The sequence below is a fragment of the Podarcis filfolensis genome (assembly GCF_964270895.1).
Source record: "Podarcis filfolensis genome assembly, chromosome: 3".
NCBI classification, from domain to species: Eukaryota; Metazoa; Chordata; class Lepidosauria; order Squamata; family Lacertidae; genus Podarcis; species Podarcis filfolensis.
Window position 1 is genome coordinate 32,421,081 of NC_139606.1, and position 21,884 is coordinate 32,442,964.

A 21,884-nucleotide genomic window follows, 5' to 3' on the forward strand; every position below is an offset into this window, starting at 1 on the left:
TTCCTCCTTGTCATTCCTCCAAGGGGAAGCAAAAGAAAGCACGCTGGCGAACAGGCCAGTTACCGAGGAAGCAGGGCAGGCAAAACGGCTTTGGCCACCTTCATCTTAAAAACAAACAGCGCCCGCTCCTCAGTAAACGGGTTTTGTAATGAAGGCGTTTGTAGGCGCAGCTCCCAGGGCCTGCTGCCTCGAGCAGAACCTCGGCTGAGCGGTCGGCGTTGCGGACCGGAGGACTAAAGCGGTGGGCACGGGGATGGGGAGTGCGCAAGCGCCGTGAGCCCAGTGACGCGTCCTGCCCTTTACCGCTGCCCAGGCGTTGCCGGCAGACACGCGAACATGGCGGCCTTCTCAGGTACGTGGAGAAGCTTGGGGGGAATGGGGAGGCGGGAGGAAGAACGGCAGCGGGGGGGGCCGAGTTGCCTGCCTCTGGGTTCCGCTTGGACTCCAAAGCTCCAGCTCCCCCCCCCCCGGATTCCGGGGAGCCCCTTCATTCCTGTAAGAGCCAGGCCTCTTTCGACCCAGAAAGGTTGGGATCCAGCTAGATCCCAAATGGAAAGGAACACCTGTCTTGGCCTGGGTGGAGAGGATCCAGGGGTCTTTGTAGACACTGCAAGCTGACCGTGAGCAAAACTGTGATGATGCTGCTGCAGCAAAATAAAATAAAAGTTAAGGCATATATATATATATATATATATATATTACATTTTCTATTTTACAATTTAATATATAATTTTTTAATTTTCCATTTAATATTGACATCATCAATATCCACTTTACCACTTTGGCTCTTTAGAGCCTATCGACTTCCTTCCCTCCTGCCTCATGGCTTTCAAAATTAACCTTTATGTCATTGCATTTTGAACGTTTTCCAATTCTAATTACACTCATTACACATTAGCTCAAAATTTAAATAAAAATAGAAAGATATAAAATTTCTCATGACAAGTCTTCAGACGACCCTGCTAGTGAAGTTAATTGCTTAAATCATCTTTCATATAAATTTACTCCAGTCCTTTTGGAATACTTGATCATGCTGGTTTCGGATTTTACAATTTAAAGTACTCGTTTATATATCCTTAAGATATCAGTGACTTCCCTGCTTCTCTTTCCATGGTTCATTTTACATATAATAAATCCCTGCATATTTTACAAAAACTATACCGTTCAGTATTCCATTATTACATCCATCAACACTTATTTACACTGTTGAATTTATCTTAATGCTGCCAGCATGAAAACACTGAGAAGGCTAAGGCTATTCTAGGCAGCATCAACAGAAGTGTAGTGCCCAGGTCTAAGAAAAGGAATAGTCTGCTGGATTCTGCCTTGGCCAGACCACACCTGGAATACTGTGTCCAAAAGAGTACCATCCCTGTCAAGTCTGATTCAGCCCAAATTTTAAAGCACACAATAAAATATGCAGACCGCATCGGCAGTGTGATGCAGCAGCAAACGAATCTAAGGCTGCATCTACAGAACTCTAGTGTCCTGGTCAAAGGGAAGTAATAGTCCAGCTCGATTCTGCCTTGGCCAGACCATACCTGGAGTGTCGTGTCCAGTTCCGGGCACCACAGTTTAAGAAGGGTGTTGACAAGCTGGAATGTGTGCAGAGGAGGGCGACCAAGAGGATCAAGGGTCTGGACACCAAGCCTTATGAGGAACAGTTGAGGGAGCTGGGTATATTTAGCATGGAAAAGAGGAGATATGATAGCCATTGTCAAACATCTCAAAGGCTGTCACATGAAAGACTGAGCAAGCTTATTTTCTCCTGCACCGGAGGGTGGGACCCAAAGCAATGAATTCAGGTTACAAGGAAATAGTTCTGCCTGGTGTTTAGTCAGAATCTTTCTGGCTATAAGAGCTGCGCAACAGTGAGAGGTGGGGGACTCTCCTGCCTTAGAGGTTTTTAAGCGGAGGTTGGGTGACCATCTGTCATGAGTGCTTTAGTGGAGATTGCTGCATGGCAGGGGGTTGGCCTAGGCAAGCCTCAGGGTTCCTTACAACTCTATGATTCTATGCATGTTTACATAGGAGTAAGTCTCACTGCATATAATTCTTTCTTTTCAGTATACATACTTAGGATTTGCTGTGTTTCTTCTTCTTTTGGTTATTGCATTTATATAGTGTGACTTTTCCTTCAAGAAGCTCAAGGTGGCATACATGGTTCTCCTACCCGTTTTCCCCCTCATAACACAGACTGCTAACACATGTTTGTTTAATTTTCTTGCAGAGATGGGTGTGATGCCAGAAATTGCTCAAGCCGTGGAAGAGATGGACTGGTTGTAAGTATCTCACACACACACACACACACACACACACACACACACACATATTTATGTGTAGCCTTCCAGAGTTGTAATCAATAATACCGCAAATGGTGCTTCTGGAAATTTTGCCATGTTTCAATGGAAATTACTTGGGATAGTGAAGTTACCGTGCTTGTGTGGTGAATACCTGTGAATAACTTCCGCTGAAAAACTGATGTTTGAATCAAGCACCCACTAAAAATCTGATTCAGATTGTAAAATGCTTGTACAAAGCTAATTTTAGTATTGCAGACAGAATTCTTGTATCGCAGCACTGTGCAAACCAAGTTTTCTTTTATAAACACCCTGATAAATGCCACATTGTTACAGCTTGGGCTTTGTTACCTTTTTCTTGTAGACTTCCTACAGATATCCAAGCAGAGTCCATCCCGTTAATTTTAGGAGGTGGTGATGTACTTATGGTATGTATATTTGTAAACCCAGAAGCCATTCTGACTTGCAAGCAGTATATAAATTAAAATAAAATAATATTGCCACAGTCTGTCTTATAGATAGTATTGTTCTGTCTTATAGATAATATTGTTCCCTATGACCCTCATTATTTGTGCAGCACTATGATAATCATGCTTACTCAGAAGTAATGAGCACATGAAGAAGGAAGGTTGCTAGAAGATAGTGCATAAAATCAAATCCCCTTTGAAATTACTGCTCTTCATTCTGTATGTATGTGACACATTATGCCTTAGCTGCTACTCTTGATACCCACATAGAACAGAATGTATGTTTGAGTATTATTTTATTATTCAATAAATATGGGGGAGAGTTCTCCCAGTATTTTAATAACACAAAGGGTTTAAACTTGTGATTTAATTGCTGTACATGTAACCATTGTATCTTAATTTTCTTATCAAATCTCATTTCTACACAGGCTGCAGAAACTGGGAGTGGAAAAACTGGTGTAAGTGAAATTTACGTTCTGAACTATAAAACAATTTTTGGGTATACATTCAGGTTGTGGACAGTTTTATCTTAAGTTTAAAGTACTCCATTAAACAGCAATAGATCCTGAAAGTTTTGTTAGCATGGTAACATAGAGTACTCAGAAACTGAACATTTGTTTTTCCTTTGTTTAATCATAAGCACTTTGAAACCAGAGTCTAGAAGAAAACAATTGGTTCAGATTGTATAATTTAAATAAGCAACTTCATATTTCAGGCATTCAGCATCCCAGTTATTCAGATTGTTTATGAAACTCTTAAGGACCAACAGGAAGGCAAAAAGGGGAAAACCACTATAAAAACTGGTGGAGGAGGTAAGCCTTTTTCTAAAACATTCACTGTCCCAATATCTGAAACCTGATGCAAGTTGAATTTTACAAACATCATATGTTCAGTCCCTGCTCCTGCCAACCTACCTCTGTAGTATGTAAATCCCAATGGTTTGAATCTAGGGATGTTTTATATGAAGACACCTGCCACACATGCTATAATCGTTCAACAAATAGACTTGTGGTACTTCATAGTACTGTATGGTATAGCTGTTTTTTCTTCTTCTTCTCAACAGTGCTCAACAAATGGCAAATGAATCCATACGACAGAGGATCTGCTTTTGGTAAGTTTGATAGTAACTTTTCTAGCAATGAAACAATAATTAGCTGAAAATCAAGCCCAAAATTTAGGTACGTTTCACCACTATGGCTTGGGTCTGAGGTAAGATGATCCGAAAATCCTCTGTTTGCCTTTCTGATCTTTAGAGGAATGACAGCACATATAACCAAATTAAATTTTCCCCATTGATGTCACTAGAGAAACTCAACTATTGTTTATTATTATTATTATTTGAATTCCAACAGTATGTATAAGCATAGCAGATTGGACATGGGGTACATATTCCTATAGGTCTTAGCGCTTACACAAAAAAGAGGAGATCTTCATGTGATATGAAGATGCCATTGCAGATTTTAAAACTGTTCAAAGATCATGAGAGGGTGATAGGTTAAGTCTTTGGAGTTGTAATTTGCTTAATGTCTACAAAATGTTACCATGTGAGTTGTTTGAGGGGGGTTGAAAGTGGGTGTACAGTCATACCTTGGGTTACAGACGCTTCAGGTTGCGTTTTTCCAGGTTGCAGACTGCCAAAACCCGGAAGTACCAGAACGGGCTACTTACGGGTTTTGATGGTCGTGCATGCGCAAAAGCAGTAATTGTGCTTTGGCATGTGCAGAAGCGCCGAATCGCATGCCACGCGTGCGCAGATGCGGGTTGCGAACGTGCATCCCGCACTGATCACGTTCGCAACCCGAGCGTCCACTGTAGTAGTAGTTGCTGTTTTTAAACTTGTTTGCTACAGTTTTAACTTCTGAGCTACTTTCAGTGGAATCAAAACATTTGATAGAACAGCTTTGAAGGATGTATTTGATTCTTGTCAGATGATGCTTTAACTTCGTCAACACAAGGACATAATTACACATATCCATAGCTTCGTTGTTTTTCTTACGAGAGTTTGTACACAGCTATTTTTTGCAAAGTTTGCTGTCTTTACATAAAGCTGGTATTTTGTATCTGCGACTGTAAGAGGTCTTTGGGGTTTTCAGATGTGTCTTTTCTGTTGTTCAGCTATTGGGTCTGATGGTCTGTGCTGCCAAAGCAGGGAGATCAAAGAATGGCATGGATGCCGATCAACAAAAGGCGTGACTAAAGGTACCAAAAACTACATTAGTGTTTGTGTGCATATGTAAAGTTCGTTTTTGAAATAAGAATGCCCCGAATAAACATTTACTTTCTTGTCTGCCTTCAGAATACTGACTACAGATTTAGGCAAACAGGCATTTTTACATGGTAGCCAACATCACTCAGATGGCTACTTCATTTTGAGAATAAAAGAACTTTTTGTTTGTGCCAGTTGAAATGGTTATTTTTAATATTAAGTCAAATATATCTATTCTTAATTGAAAAGTTAGCAAAGCTGAAATTAGTTACATGTAAATGTTTCTAAAATGTTCTAGGGAAATATTATTACGAAGTATCCTGTCGTGACCAGGGTTTATGCAGAGTCGGGTGGTCCTCTATGCAAGCGTCATTAGATTTGGGTGAGTATTTACATAAGGAACTATGCTGAAATCTAGGTTACCTGCTAGCAGTCACTGATTCTTCTTGCTCATTAAGGGCATCCCTTCTTATTGCAACGAAATAACTACAATGCTGGGGTGTGGGATTCTCTGCTCAAGCTTAGAAATCAGGCTAAAGGACATAAGATTTCATTAAAAAATATTGTTATGTTCATTCCATAAAATAATCTAAAACTGATCATCTGCAGAGCTGCACCAAATTTTGACATTCAAATATTTAGGGGACACGGAATATGCTTTCCTATGCAGGCATACTACCTTAATAATATTGCCTGCCATTTTTGCAGATCTGATATGTGGCTGCTTTAGTACCATTCTCAGCCTTTGTTTTACTTATGTGACCATCCGATCAGGGATCAGTAATAACTGTGGCAACATCACAGCAACTTCAGTCAGATTTTAATACCTGATCTAACAGAGTAAGCAAAGCCTGCTCATCGTTCTTAGTCTGAATTGCGGTTTTTCTTGTCTCCCAGCACTTCATAGCAAGATTTTTTGCTTTGCATTTCTTATGCATCACTAGTTGTGGCAGAATGTGGGTGTGCATCCCCATCCACACTCTTCTGCAAGTAATCAACTGTGTAGCACTGGACCGGTGAGAGACTGGCAGCCTTGTTGCCCTTTTGCCAGGGATCTGTTCCTCACTTCTCTCCAGCAGAAGAGGTGCAGAATATTACTGGGGAAAGAGGCTGCTTTCATGGAGGGTTCAGAAACCTCTCCCAGTTTCAGTGTGATGCTCATCAGTAGTGCACAGTTTAAAGAACTTTTGCTGTCCTTTTCTCAAAGGGTTTTTTTTTTTTTAAGAGGGCAGCAAATTTCTAGTGTGACAGCAATCCAAAAAGTATATGGTCTGCTGCATTATAGCATGATCGCTGCTGTGCTATGAACCCTCCAAAAAAAATTATTTTAATTTTTTTGCTTATCTTCCAAAAGTATAGTTAGGAGATAGTGGAGAACTGTTTGATTCTAATATTTAAAGAAATAATTTATATTGTTTTATGATTTGTTGTTGTTGTTGTTAGGTACTGACAAGTTTGGCTTTGGCTATGGTGGAACTGGAAAGAAATCTCATAACAAACAGTTTGATAGTTATGGGGAGGTATGTTTTTCTTTTTCCATTTTACCAAAGAATAGAATGATTAAATGTTGTAGTGAACCAACAATGAAATACGTAAATGTAGGTTAAATTCATGTAGCTCTCAAAGGGAGGAAAGTACACATGCTTTTAACAGAAATGTGCATGGTGATGTTTGGTTCAATGAGCATTAATTTTCTGTGGAGTATAACTGTTGGACTTTAGCTAACTTGGACAGGGCATGTGGTAGTCATGAGAATAGCCTACCCATTGTAATTGTTAGCGACAACACCCTGAATTGGGTTGGTTGTATGCATTCAGTTCTGACATTCCAGTGGAAATGTTGCATTTGGAGTGTTTGCAGTGGTAAGCTGAAATGGAAATCCTTGCTATGGCATCATATGCTCATGTTTGTTTCATTGGAGAAGCCACTGAGTGTCAGCTGCTGCAGTGAGACTTTTCTGGTAGCTACCAGTTGACCAAATAGTCGTGTGTGGTTTTGCTACCCCTGAAAATCCATAATTCCCAGCTAATTTACACAAACTATCTAGAGATCTTCAGCAGTTGCGTTATCCATCTTAAACCTCCATGGTGTGGGTTAGAAGCTGGCGGGTACTGGTATTCTGCAAGTTTATTTTACATCTCCAACAAAATTCAGTATTGATAGTTAGAGATACTTTATTTCACTTTATATCCACCTTCTAAAATGATAAGGTGGCCAACAATAATTAAAACAAGCATGCCTGAGGATGGAGTAGTTTTAAAGGCAGTAGCAGTTCTGTCTTCATTACAAGATAACTGATAAAATTTGTTCTATTGAGTTGATTTTTTAATATTTATGTATAATACTTTTGTGTGATCCATAACTCTTTACAAAAGGCTTGGATCCAGTGAAGTGCTGTTGGAAGGGAGTTGGTGGAAGGAGACTTTCCTGTCCATCTTACCCAGGAGCACACACACCCCCAAACAAAAACACTTCTCCTGAGAATTGGGGGACCATCCTGAATGGGATGAGCTGTGGTGATGCAGAATGAGGACTGCTGAAAATAGGGCAGAGGCACCTTCAGTGCGCAGAGGGGAGCTCCTGCTCACAGAATGTGCCTGCACTCAGTTTTCAGTGATCTTCACCTCTTCTGGGCACAGCCTTCCTTTTCAGGGTATACTTACAGGGAGGAGGCTGGCCGAGGGACCAGAAGCAGGAAAATCTCCTACCAATGCACTCCTGCACTTTCCAGTATCCGAGCCAAAACTATTTAAGCCATTGTGATAAGTAATGTGCTCCATACAACTGCTGATGCTTTATATTCCTGTAAAACAAACAATCAACCTCCTTAATTTTATTATCATTATTATTTCTTTTGGTAGGAATTCACTATGCATGACACAATAGGCTGTTATGTAGATGTTGATAAAGGGCAAATCATGTTCTCCAAAAATGGTAAGCGGTCTACTTCCCTCCCCCCCATTTAAGTAATGGGTTAAATTCATAAAAAAACAAGTCAACATAATGCTTTATTTCCCCCCAGGCAAGGACCTTGGACTTGCGTTTGAAATCCCACAGCACTTAAAGAACCAAGCACTCTTTGCAGCCTGTGTCCTCAAGGTAATTTCTGACTTTTTCCAAAGCACACGAGACTCATTTTAACCAATTAAAAAAAGATGCATACTCTGCTTCTATCATGCTGGACCCTCCTTCCATTTTACCAAGCGTTGCTTGTGGAACTTCAAGAAGTTCCATGTGGCACAATGAGAAAGGTGCTGCTGGAAAGTTCAGGTCCTAAGCTTCCATGGAACTAGCGACAGGGCTTTTTTGGATCCAAGGCCTTGGGTAATGTCAGCGTGCTGGCAAAAAATACCTTTCTATTTCAAGTAGGCTGTCAGTGTTTAAAGATGAAACCTGCCTTACTGATGCTCTAAACAGGTGAACCGCTTCTCCTTAAAGGGCTAGTTTTAACACCTGACCTCTAACTTGCAGCAAACATCATGTGACTTTTCCATAAATTCTTATTGGCAATCTTTATGCAAGCTTTTATGTTGTGTGTATTCTTTTAGAATGCTGAATTGAAATTCAACTTTGGCGAAGAAGACTTTAAATTTCCACCCAAAGATGGCTTCGTTGCTCTTGATAAGGCTCCCGAGGGTAACTCTGTGAAATCCCAGCATGCAGGTACGCTTGGGGGATGCTCAGGTGTAGGAGCCGCCATAAGAAAAATGTCATATCACATAAAGTTAAAAGCTAAAAAATATGTCCAGTCGTCAACTCAGTATTAAGGGAACTTTCTCAACATTTCCTATTTCAGGAAGTGCGCAAGTAGCACAAACAAAGAATCAGCCGAATGCTCCCAAAGCCTTGATTGTGGAACCTTCCAGGGAACTGGCAGAGCAAACTCTGAACAACGTGAAACAATTCAAAAAATACGTGGATAATCCTAAATTAAGGTACAATGAAACTGGGACTGAGGGAGTCATAGGGTGCCGCTGAAATCCCCATGATTCCATACACAATCATGCTCTTCTCTTGCTCTGGTTGGATAAGATGATTTCACAGCACGAGATGTAATCTAATGTATGTTGCTTTCAGGGAGCTCCTAATTATTGGTGGAGTTGCTGCAAGAGAACAACTTTCCGTATTGGAGCAAGGGGTAAGTTTTAATTGCTCTTAGTTTGCATTATATCTACAAACGTATCTATCTCTTTAAAAAAAGAGAAGGTGCACAGATGAATTCTAGTGAGTGTGTATATTTTTTTTAAAAAAAGTATGACCCCCTTGCCTTTCCATTGCACAATGTCTATGGAAACACAAAAGCTAGTGTTTTGGTATTATTTTAAATAGTGGATTGTTTATTGTAGTGGAAAGTACTTTGTGACTGTGTGTGGTGCAAAGCAGTGTATAATTTTTGGGAATAAATAAAAGCAACATAAAACTGCATTAAAGCAGTTAAGAGTCTGGAAGGCAGATGAGGAGGAATATAGCTGTTGGTTGAGAAATCAGTAGTTTAGCTGATGGTGGCTTTTTAAGTATGAATGAGATAGAGTTGTAAAGCACTATGTACAGTTAATGCCTCTCTTGCAATATTTGTACAGACCTTTAAAAAGACCATTAAAGTTTTATCAAAGCAATAATTTCTGTGTGTACACAGTGTGTTTCAGACATAATCTAAAATGCTTGAAAGAGAAATACTTCCTTAGGCTACGTTCCAAATGTTAGTGTTTTCATATTATTTTGACATGGACACAGTGTACTATTGCACTATTTACATTTTACAGGTAGACATAGTTGTGGGAACTCCTGGAAGACTAGACGATCTCGTGTCAACCGGAAAACTGACTTTATCGCAAGTTAGGTTCCTGGTTCTTGATGAGGCTGTAAGTGTATAGAACATCTTTTTTGAATAGCATATTTTAAAAAGTTATATACAACACACCCCATGCACTGATGAATTACCCCTCTTTCTGGGAGCCTTCTCCCCCCAAAATATGTGAGGCTTGTTGGACCTTCCTGGGAACAGCAGTGTTGAGGAATTGTTGAAAATTCCTTCCCTGACAGAAGGGAAGAGACATCAGCTGGATGCCAACCCTCAGCCAGTGCTGTGGCTTATAATTGGGACTCTGGTCTAAGTGCGAATGCAGGGGGCAGACAAGCACTTGAAAGTTGGGACCCTGCATGTCCTGGCAAGATCCCGTGACTCAAAATAGCCTAGTATGCCTCCAACTACCTTTGGTTTTCTGAGCCCCGTCTAATCTGACTCTCAAAATAAAAAAATTCCTTCCAGTAGCACCTTGAAAACCAACTAAGTTTGTTATTGGTATGAGCTTTCATGTGCATGCACACTTCTTCAGATACCTTGGTGTGCATGTACACTTCTTCACATTCTTGGTATCTGAAGAAGTGTGCATGCACACAAAAGCTCATACCAATAACAAACTTAGTTGGTCTTTAAGGTGCTACTGGAAGGATTTTTTTTATTTTGTTTCAACTGCCGCTGACCAACACAGCTACCTACCTGTAACTGACTCTCAAAGTGAGTGCAGAACAAATAAGAGAATTGCAACTGGTCAGCGGATGACTTCCATCTGCCCCTGTTCACATTTTCATCTGTCAAAATACCTTCATAGCCATTCCAACCAGAGGAGTGATGGGTTTATCGAACCCCTGTAATTAGTCAGGAGGACTGTTTGTTGAATAGTTGGATCTACTACATACTTTTATTTCAGCTTTAAAACATATGGGTAAAATACCTTAATGAGACTGTGTAATACTCTTTTTGTACAGGATGGCCTTCTCAGCCAGGGGTATTCCGATTTCATAAACAGAATTCATTCTCAGATTCCTCAGATAACTTCAGATGGGAAGAGGCTGCAGGTAAGAGGATCACTTTAAGGTTTCCTAGTTGACCTTTCCCCAAAACTTAGCATACCTGTTGTATGTACCAAATGTTGTTTGCTCAAGCTTCATCGTCTCTAAGGAAACTTAAATACTGTGCACAATGTTTTCTGAGCCACTGTGAACTAGGAACTTGCACAATTTAGTTTCTATTGCTCTAGCTGAAATAATATATTTCATAATAAAATAGCGTGGGAGTAAACAAAAACTGAGAACACTTCCAAGTGTCTACTCAAATTGATGGTGTCCTCAGGTTCCTGCTGTTTGGCAGTGCATGAAAAGCGAAAGCAAGGGAAGTAACACTAGCAAGAAATTGATCCATACTTCCAGGGGAAAAGAGGATTGTTGAGAAGCCTTGCTGGCTTCTTCTTTCTCCTTTTCTTTCAGTCTCTTACTCAGGCGCCACAAGGCTAACCTTTATGGAGGGAAGACTTTATACACACAGTATGCAGTAACAAGATTTTGCATTTACTCATTTATTTGTCTGCATTTCAGTGGAGCGTAATACATCAATGTCCCAGTGTTGTGCTTAAGCATCCATGTACCTTACAATGACTTGCCTAGGCATTCTGCCAAATGCCTCAGTTCTTAATGTGAAGATTTCCCATACATCACTCCCAGTTCACCAGATATAAGTGGCTGAGCAGCTGATGCTTCTGCCAGCACTTGTCTTGACTAAAAGAGGTTTATTTTGTAAATTTTACAGATTGACAGAAGTCGAGAACTGTAATTGCAGAGGGGCTTGTGACATGTGCAAGCAACAGTAAAGGTCTTTACCCTTTTCAACTCTGCTTGTTTGTTGTTGTTTCTAGGTTATTGTGTGTTCTGCAACTCTGCATTCGTTTGATGTGAAGAAATTATCTGAAAAGATCATGCACTTCCCCACTTGGGTAGATTTGAAAGGAGAGGATTCTGTCCCAGATACAGTGCACCATGTTGTTGTCCCTGTAAATCCCAAAAATGACAAATACTGGGAAAAGATTGGTAAAAATCACATCAGGGTAAGTAGTACAAAATATATTGGAATAGACAGAATTTTTAAAAATTCCGGATTATAGTTTCAAGATGTACACAAACATTTAAGTTGGAATTGTGGAATAAAGGACAAAAGAAATGGGATTCCATAACTCAGATTATGAATGTTAAGAACATTGTTGTGAAACGCCTGTTTCAGCTTGAAATGTAGTTCAGGAACTCAAAACTCGTCGGACATATTGTAGGATGTGTGGTGGGCCTTGCAACCTTTCTATTTTACTGTAATAATGTCCTATTTCCTTACTGAGGTTGGGAGGTTTGGTGTGGACTCCTCTCACATCCAGATCTCCCTGTGGCTGATTGACATCCGTTCCTCAAATAAAATGTGTTGGAGGGGATTATTGGGTTGCTCTTGTTTTTATTATGTGTTTTGTGTTTTTTTGCTGTGAACAGCTCTGAGACCTGGATGCCTGTGTTTGGCTGCATCATTTCAATCTCAGCCTTAAGATTGGGCTACAAAGCCATGTGGCTGCAGATAACTATTTTTAAAGGATTACTAAACAATGAAATATAAATGACTGTGTGCTTTCTTGCAGCCCTGCATTCTTTTGCATTAGCTCTGAATGCCTTTGGTCACTTTTAACATTTCTAATTTTACTTTTCAGACTGATGAGGTGCATGCAAAGGACAATACAAGACCTGGTACTAACTCTGCAGGTAACCAATCATTTGGTACACACATAGCTCAGTTAGTTAGAGTGTGATGCTGATAACACCAAGGTTGCAGGTTCGATCCCCATAAGGGAAAGCTGCATATTCCTGCTTTGCAGGGGGTTGGACTAGATGATCATCAGGGTTCCTTCCAGCTCTGATGCTTTTGTATTTGTAGAAGCCAATGGCTTTAGCAAAGTTCTTCAGTAAAGGATAAGCTGCATGAATCAATAAAGCAACATCACTTTATTTCAGTACTAAGATCTTATTGCAGTTAACCAAGGCAGGGGGCTGAATATTTGTATAGTAAAATAATAAAAAAAATCTCACAAGATAAGGCACCCCCAGCGGAAAATGTTAATACCTTTTAACTAGCATTTCTTAGTTAAGTTTTAGAACATAGTTGAAATCTATGGCTATCATTCTAGAAGGATGAGTTGCCTCAATTCAATGTTGTACATGGTGTCAGAATAAACTGTCATTTTTCAGTGTATGCATGCTTAATACGCTGTGTAGGAATAATTTATCTTCTTCCTTAGAAATGTGGTCAGAAGCGATTAAGATTTTAAAAGGAGAATACACTGTCCGGGCCATTAAGGAACACAAGATGGATCAAGCAATAATCTTCTGCAGGACCAAGATAGATTGTGATAACATGGAGCAATACTTCATGCAGCAAGGAGGAGGTAGTAATTTCATGCCTGTTAGTCTTCATTTTGTCTATTTGCAAGATGATACCAGTTTGCAGATCTTTCCTCCAGGTTTGATTGATTGGTTCCAAATGGTAGTTTTTCATCCTGGATATTTTCCATAATGGTTAGATTTCCTCCTGCTTCTGCTATGTACATGTAACGCCTTCTCAAAGAACTAGAGGTGGTGGTATAGCTCAGTTACAGCCCTCTAAAAAAACATCCCTCACAGCAATTAATTACCCTGGAGATACTTTTTAAAAGTTTTCCTTAATTAAACTAACTTGCCCAGAAAATCTTCATATGTGGTTACTCTCCTCTGTTAATTTGCATGGCAGTGGAGGAAGTCTGCAATTAGAATTGGATGGCCGCTTAGTTTGGTCAGCATATTTATAAATTTGTTCGGTTTTCTATTTTCTGTTTTTCTATTTTATTTCATATTGCCCACTTCACACAACACAGTGTGCCAAACTTTGACTTGCAGATGCGCTGCCTTTCTGATCCTTTATGCTGCCAAGTTTGGCTTAGTGTTTGGCTTAGTGTGTCATGCAAACCATCATGAAAACTGCCATCTAATACAAAGGTTGTATAAAGATTTTTTTGTAAGACTAAAACAAAGAAAGAAATTCCATCTTTCCCCCAGGACAAGCTGTGTTTTAAATCTGGTGCCACATCACGTTTGCTTTAGGATAAAGCTCTCTTTCATACTTCTTCATAACTAGCAATGAGAGTCCTAATATACTGCTTTTGTTTGGTTTTAAGGTCCAGATAGGAAAGGACATCAGTTCTCCTGTGTCTGCCTGCATGGTGACAGAAAACCTCATGAAAGAAAACAGAATTTGGAGCGCTTTAAGGTAATGGTCAGAGCTGTGCTGTTGAATAGGCTAACCCAGTAAAGCATTATTTGTTCAAGGGGGGATTTTAAATGGTGAGGCTATGAGATACAGCTTTTTATTAGGGAAAAGAAAGGAAAGATATCCTTCAAAGCACTAATAGTAGAATCATAGAGTTGGAAGAGACCACAAGGGCCATCGAGTCCAACCCCCTGCCAAGCAGGAAACACCATCAGAGCACTCCTGACATATGGTTGTCAAGCCTCTGCTTAAAGACCTCCAAAGAAGGAGACTCCACCACACTCCTTGGCAGCAAATTCCACTGTCGAACAACTCTTACTGTCAGGAAGTTCTTCCTAATGTTTAGGTGGAATCTTCTTTCTTGTAGTTTGGATCCATTGCTCCGTGTCCGCTTCTCTGGAGCAGCAGAAAACAACCTTTCTCCCTCCTCTATGTGACATCCTTTTATATATTTGAACATGGCTATCATATCACCCCTTAACCTCCTCTTCTCCAGGCTAAACATGCCCAGCTCCCTTAGCCGTTCCTCATAAGGCATCGTTTCCAGGCCTTTGACCATTTTGGTTGCCCTCCTCTGGACACGTTCCAGTTTGTCAGTGTCCTTCTTGAACTGTGGTGCCCAGAACTGGACACAGTACTCCAGGTGAGGTCTGACCAGAGCAGAATACAGTGGCACTATTACTTCCCTTGATCTAGATGCTATACTCCTATTGATGCAGCCCAGAATTGCATTGGCTTTTTTAGTAGTTGTGTTTCTTCCTATTAAATTGTAACTTGAACTTCTTTCAGTCATTATTATTATTATTATTATTCAGTCTTTTAAAATGGCTTCTATATTTAAGGGTTATTTAATATGCCAATCTATTTCAGTTCATTTGGTAAAAAGGAAGTAATCAGCTAGAAAAAGGGTGAACAGGTCTAGTAATTACATGTAACCTTAGATCATTATTTATTTATTTTATACAGCAGTATAAAGAATACAGTCATCGTAATTGGGAAAATACAAAAATCTCAATAATGCATGGTTCATTCATTCTTAGTTTGTTTAGCTTCAGAGCTAGTGAAAAGAGAGGAAAAACAGACAGCAAATGATACGAATCAATCATCATTATTAGGAAAGCCAAAAATCAATAATCTTGCATAATTAGTTCTGGAGATCCTTAAAGAAAAGAGGGAGCCAAAACCAGAGACAGGAGATGTAAAGATAAATCAAGAGGAGAGAACAAATAGATTACTGTTCAAATTGTTCCTAGTATTACATGTGAGCTGTTACCTAAGATTTTATACCCTATTTTTCATTTCCTCTTTCCCTTTTGGTAAAACTGCAGCAAAGTTTTGACCTTCATTCAAAACCCATATGCACTGACACATTCACTCAATAATACTCGTATACTTTACAATCAGTGCAGACAGTGAAGCCCCATTGAATCCTAAGCAGTGAGCCTGAAACATCTGTGTATTACCTACCAAGACTACTGTGGTTGGTCTGAGCAGTCACCATAACTTCTGTTCAGGAACTGCAAACCCAAGGGGGCCCATATTGCTCCCATATCTGGTCATAGTCCGGTGGCAGCTTCTGCAGTAGGCTAAACATTAGGATTCCAGGTACAAAAAGATAAGGACAGTGTTGTCAGTAGTGTGGTTTGGGGAGAGTGGTTTATATTCTATGATTCCATGAGCAGAACTCTACACAGGGAAAGGGTGGTCCTGGTACTGTCAACAGGAGGAAAATTTTACTTCTTTTCACTAGTTCGCCATCTCCCTGCTCCCCAACCCCCCAAAGAAATCTCCAGAGGGCAAGGGGACACTCGGGAATTGGATTGGAAGTGGTGTGTGTGTGTGTGTGTGTGTGTGTGAGAGAGAGAGAGAGAGAGAGAGAGAGAGAGAGAGACCAACCAACCCATCCATCCATCCAACAAACAAACAAACAAACAAACAAACAAACAAACCAGCTGCCCTGTTAACAATTCCAATTGGTCAAAGGCCCTTCCATTCATAGAAGCACTAAATTCGTGCACAGACAGGCACCTTTTTCTCCGACCGCATGTCTTTCATTTGAATGTGTCTTTTAGTTGTAGGTGATGCCTTGCCTTTAAACTGAAATAGTTATATGTGAATGAACTTAAAATACATGGCTGTTTAACGAACTTCTCTGTTTAGAAAGGAGATGTCAGATTCTTGATCTGCACTGACGTTGCCGCTAGAGGAATTGATATCTCTGGTGTTCCTTATGGTAAGAACTGAAAAGACTCACTAGCAAGTAGCTGTCTGTTGATGGCAAATCTGAACACCTATTTAATCCTCTCTCTTTGATGTCATTTTAAAAAAAAATGGGCTCAAACTCATTTTCAGGTAAACATTCAAAAATCCCATAGAATTCAGTGGGAGAGTTGGGCACAGGCTAATTCTCTCATGTTAAAATCAGCAAAACTTAAAAATGCTTAACTTGGAAGAAGGGCTGTATTTCAGTGGTAGAGCACCTGTTTTTACTGAAAAAGGTACTAGGTTTAATCACAGGATCTCTACGTAGAGCTGGAGAAAACTTTTCTAAAGTCCTGGGGAGCTGCTTCCAGTCAACATAGATGTAGAGGAATTTGCTGTCTGATGCTCTTAGCCCAGCCTGGGTTACATTACACATCTAAGGAAAAAGCCAAACAGGTGGGATAGGTGATAGAAAAACGTAAAAATGGGAAATGTATGGGGTTTTCCGTAATTTATCATTTCACATAGGGACGCGGGTGGCGCTGTGGGTTAAACCACAGAGCCTAGGACTTGCTGATCAGAAGGTCGGCGGTTCGAATCCCCGCGATGGGGTGAGCTCCCTTTGCTCGGTCCCTGCTCCTGCCAACCTAGCAGTTCGAAAGCACGTCAAAGTGCAAGTAGATAAATAGGTACCGCTTCGGCGGGAAGGTAAACGGCGTTTCCGTGCGCTGCTCTGGTTCGCCAGAAGCGGCTTAGTCATGCTGGCCACATGACCCGGAAGCTGTATGCCGGCTCCCTCAGCCAATAAAGCAAGATGAGCGCCGCAACCCCAGAGTCAGCTACGACTAGACCTAATGGTCAGGGGTCCCTTTACCTTTACCTTTATCATTTCACCTGAATAAATTGTGTACAAAATGTTTTTTAACAACTCAGCGTCTACTCTTTCTCTTTGATCAGTTATCAACGTCACACTTCCAGATGAAAAACAGAACTACGTTCATCGGATTGGCAGAGTAGGAAGAGCTGAACGGTATGCTTTCAAACCTTTCTTATCCCATTTTGTTCCTTTTATACTTGAGTCTATTAACTAAAATATATGTGTGTTTCAGGATGGGTCTGGCTATTTCTCTTGTGGCAACAGAAAAAGAAAAGGTAAGTTCTACTTTCCTGAGAGGGAAATAGGGAATATATAGAGGGAATATACAGCAGATAAGATCTTTGCGTCTTTTTACTGTCTTAATTTTGTGCACCTATATGCAGTGTATATATCTAACCTTTCAGATCCAAAGTTGCCCCACAGTGGCTGATAAAAATCACAAAGAACAGTCCGCATAGCCATTAAGAGTTTAGACTTTCCATAGTACTTAACTCAAAGTCAAGTGAGAAATTTTGATACCGCTACAATTTTATTGGATGTTTTAAGGGGGGTTCCTTAATAATGCTTAAACGCTCATGGGTTTTGCCTCCTAACATGTTGTTCAAACTTCTTACCTAGGTTTGGTATCACTCATGCCCCAGTCGAGGAAAAGGTTGCTATAATACTCGACTGAAGGATGAGGGTGGTTGCACCATTTGGTACAATGAGATGCAGGTAATTTTTTTCACTAGTACTGTTAAAAGCCCTTTGCATTTCGAAAATCAGGCCAACTTGATGCTCAGACCCTTGAATGAGTTCATGGTAGATCTTTAAACTCCGGCCATCAGAATACTAGGGTCCCCAAGCTGTTTTAAGGTTTAAATGCTAGTACTAACACCCGTGTGGTGGCACTGTGGGTTAAACCACAGAGCCTAGGACTTGCCAATCAGAAGATCAGTGGTTCAAATCCCCGCGACGGGGTGAGCTCCTGTTGCTCGGTCCCAGCTCCTGCCAACCTAGCAGTTCGAAAGCACGTCAAAGTGCAAGTAGATAAATAGGTACCGCTCCAGGCAGGAAGGTAAACGGCGTTTCCGTGTGCTGTTCTGGTTCACCAGAAGCGGCTTAGTCATGCTGGCCACATGACCCGGAAGCTGTCTGTGGACAAACGGCGGCTCCCTCGGCCAATAAAGCGAGATGAGCGCCGCAACCCCAGAGTCGGTCACAACTGGACCTAATGGTCAGGGGTCCCTTTACCTTACCTTTACTAACACCTGTGTACAACTTTTGCTAGCCTTTAATATTGCATGCAGTGGCAGAAGGTTAAGACTATGTTTTTATTTGAGTGCGCCATCATTAACTCCTAAAAGCTGGGGGTGACCTTGCTTAAGTTTGAATTTCTTTATTATTATTTTTATTTGGTTTTACAAATTCATTCACACTCAAAATCACAAATAATAAAAAAATAAAAAACACAAGATTCTTTTGAATCTCTGGATTTCCCTCCTCCCCTCCATGGGTTCTTTAGTTAACCTTTTCAACAGCATACTATGTCCTCCTAATTTTTCAGTTTACCATCATATTCAAAGTCTGCGTAACGCTACAAGGGTTATTTAAGACCTGCTAAAGAATTCAAATGATTCCAGTGGTCTGTAAGATATTGTGTGAATTTCTCCCATTCTTTACTGAAGTTTTGATCCTCCTGGTTTCTGAATTTCCCAGTCGTTCTCACCATCTCTGCATAGTCTTAATAGTTTAGTCTTCCAGTCCACCTTAAGTTTTTATTCCCATTGGGTAGCATCCAATTGTGTCACACAGCGAGTTTTCTCCTTCCCACTGCAGTCTCTCCCCTGTGCCCCCACCCCTTACCCCATTCTGCTGCAGAAGGAGTGGGCAGAATTTCCCTCGTGCATCATTATTATTATTAGTTATTGAATTTATATACTGCCTTATACCCGGAAGACATTGGATATCGCCCATTGATTTCAGCAGAGCTTACATTCTTAGCTTCTTGACCGGATCATGCTTGGCATGAGTAAAATGGTGTGCATCACCCAACCATCTTAATCATATGGCCAGGTTTCTTAATGGAATTACATTTCAGTAGCATTGGTTTTAGAGGCTAACATTGGATCATTAGTGGACTTCATATGTGTGTTTGCTGCCATGAAGAATCAAGAACCATCTTTGTGTTTTCTTTTTCTTTGTATTCTCTTCCCTTAGCTGCTGGGCGAGGTAGAAGAGCATCTGAATTGTACAATTTCGCAGGTTGAGCCAGATATAAAAGTCCCAGTAGATGATTTTGATGGTAAAGTCACCTATGGGAAAAGGAGAGCTGCTGGAGGTAAGTGAAGAATTATTGAATAGAAATCTTGCTGCATTTTGGAATAGGGAACTGGGTTTTCTGGTCAGTTGGAATCTATTCTTGCTTTTTTATTTTTCCATTTTCTGTGGGTTATTATTCTGTGCGTCCAGAATACTGCACACCCAGTGGAGCAGCAAGCTTGTTTTGAAACTTCAGATCTCCTAATGTGATTTGATAGCAGCATGTGGGTTTACTATTTCAGAAACATTGCTGACCACCACACAATTCTAAATCAGTTCTCTAGATTACATCCATCAGGGGGCAAAGGGTCTTTTTTAACAAATAGGTATGGTGGGAATAATCAATATTCTCAGCTCTTGTAGCTCAACTGCAAGTAGGCAGGACAAGTGTAATTTAGACTTTGGTTCTTTTGGCAGGTGGATCCTATAAAGGCCATGTGGATATTTTGGCACCTACAGTACAAGAGTTGGCATCCCTTGAAAAGGAGGCACAGACATCTTTCTTGCACCTTGGGTACCTTCCCAATCAACTGTTTAGAACATTTTGATTTGGCTCCGAGGTGAGAGTTGGGTGTTAGGCTTCTAGCCTGGAAATGCAAAAATCCCTGTAGCAGTAGGACTCCGTTTGCATATACAAATCTTGCATGCCGAGCAGTCTTTGAAAAATGTAAACCCTGATGAATTAGCTATTAGTATTGATCTAATAAAAACGGAACTGCTTAGAACTATAGATTTGTGTGTTAATTGTTGTTGTTTTTCCTACCCTACCAAGCTTAGAATACCTGACATAAATGCAAGATCGCTATTGATATATGTCAGATTTTGGACTGCAACTTCCAGCATTCTTGACCACTGGTCATGCTGAAGGCAGCTGCATTCCAACCATGTCTGAAGAGCATCAGGTCCTCCACCCTGATGTGTCTATATAGTTGTCAGGGAATCAGGAGCAGGAGCACTGGGGAGACAGGATTGGGAGAGCGAAGGGGAAGAATCCGAGGGCAGCGTAGGGGAGTATGACAGTGGCCCGAGAGATTCCATGAGCTTCTCCAGCGAATCAGAAGATTCCCAGAAGGGGGCGCCGATGGTCAGGGCAAGGGGGGTCCCAGGGGGGACGCACCAGAAACAAGGAGCCAGAGGGGAACCCCAAAGCAGCAGTGGAGGATCAGGACCAGTTTCCCCACCAGAGCGTAGTGGGGGGGAGGAGTCACATGTGTCAGGAGCAGTGTCTCCTCCAGAGAGGGAGTCAGGGCTGACCACGCCTCCAACGGAGGGGAGGTCAGTTGCAGCTAGCCCCCCCGATGGGGGAAGCAGTGACAGCAGCAGTGGAACGGTCAGGAGGAAAGTTGCTGGCTGGGCGCGCGCGCCAAGTTCAAATGTGCAGGCGCGCGGAACAGCAGGAGACCCGGATGGGGAACCAGCTCCTAAAGCCCGCCGGAGGGAGGGAGAAGGCTCAGGGGAATCAGCGGGAGAAGAGGCTAGAAAGGGCGGAACCCCGGCGGGCAGGCGGACCCAGAGGAGGAAGGAGCAGCGGAGAAGGTGGAGCAAGGCTAGACTCTTAAATTGGTGTCAAGGGGGAGGAGACTCAGACGGAGCATCAGTGGTCTGACACTTTAGACGTGGGGCTGCGCGCTGCGGCTCTGGAAGTGAAACTGAACTTCAATAAAGGCTTTTATACTTAACAACGAAGCAGCGTTGGTCCTTTGTGAGCTGGGACCTAGGGTAGCCCTGACAGTATGCTCCGTCTCTCATAAAAAGCCTCGCAGCGTGAGTTGGTGCAGCGAGGGGCAAGACTTCGTGTTTTGCGAGCTCACGAAGATAGGCAAAGATGACTACAGAGAGCCAGGTGAAAGAACTGCAAGAAGCAGTCACGACGCTTTACGCGGAAGTAGCAGCATCCAGGAAAAGAGAAGAAGAAGCAGTAGCGCTCTGCCGGGATCTGCAAGCCAGGTGGGACCGTTGGGGGAAAGAGGGGCTGCCAGGACCCAAACCGGAGGGAGTTGGCCTCGGGAAGAGGGGGGGCAGCCTGGTGGCGCACTTTGATGGGAACCTGCAGCAATACCCTAACTTCAGAGCTGACGTGGTTTACGCGCTCAATTTGCTTCGGAAAGACTTTAGAGATGAGGAAGAGAAGGTGGGCTTCATAATCACTCATTTGCATGGGGAAGCAAAAGCGTGGCTGCGGAATTTGTGGCGCGAAAAAGACCCTGCCCTCAAAGATTCCGATGCATTTATCAAAGCTATGGACGCTTGCTTTAAATCTACGGTAGATGTAGATATTGCTCGGAGGGAAATGCATGGACTACAGCAAGGGAAAGCGACGGTGAGGCAGTATCACTCGCGCTTTTTTGCCTTACTGAACGTGCTGGGCTGGGAGAAGGACTCCATTGCTGTCAGAGACCTGTTCTGGGAGGGGCTAAGTGGA

The 21,884-nt window shown here is 41.6% G+C and overlaps 1 protein-coding gene across 1 annotated transcript; it reads left to right on the forward strand.

Moving 5' to 3' along the window:
• The first annotated feature begins 254 nt into the window (after nucleotides 1-254).
• On the forward strand, nucleotides 255-20,192 carry DDX1 (DEAD-box helicase 1). The gene is made up of 26 exons (XM_083607251.1): nucleotides 255-352; nucleotides 2,231-2,282; nucleotides 2,665-2,728; nucleotides 3,196-3,225; nucleotides 3,483-3,579; nucleotides 3,831-3,878; nucleotides 4,883-4,966; nucleotides 5,272-5,355; nucleotides 6,417-6,493; nucleotides 7,835-7,907; nucleotides 7,996-8,072; nucleotides 8,522-8,636; nucleotides 8,770-8,908; nucleotides 9,051-9,111; nucleotides 9,737-9,835; nucleotides 10,743-10,832; nucleotides 11,666-11,854; nucleotides 12,494-12,545; nucleotides 13,079-13,225; nucleotides 13,991-14,082; nucleotides 16,243-16,315; nucleotides 17,242-17,314; nucleotides 17,394-17,436; nucleotides 17,780-17,875; nucleotides 19,361-19,481; nucleotides 19,880-20,192. Exons 1-26 carry the CDS (start codon nucleotides 337-339, stop codon nucleotides 20,008-20,010), a joined length of 2,223 nt encoding a protein of 740 aa, XP_083463377.1. The 5' UTR covers nucleotides 255-336; the 3' UTR covers nucleotides 20,011-20,192.
• Nucleotides 20,193-21,884: the final 1,692 nt, after the last annotated feature.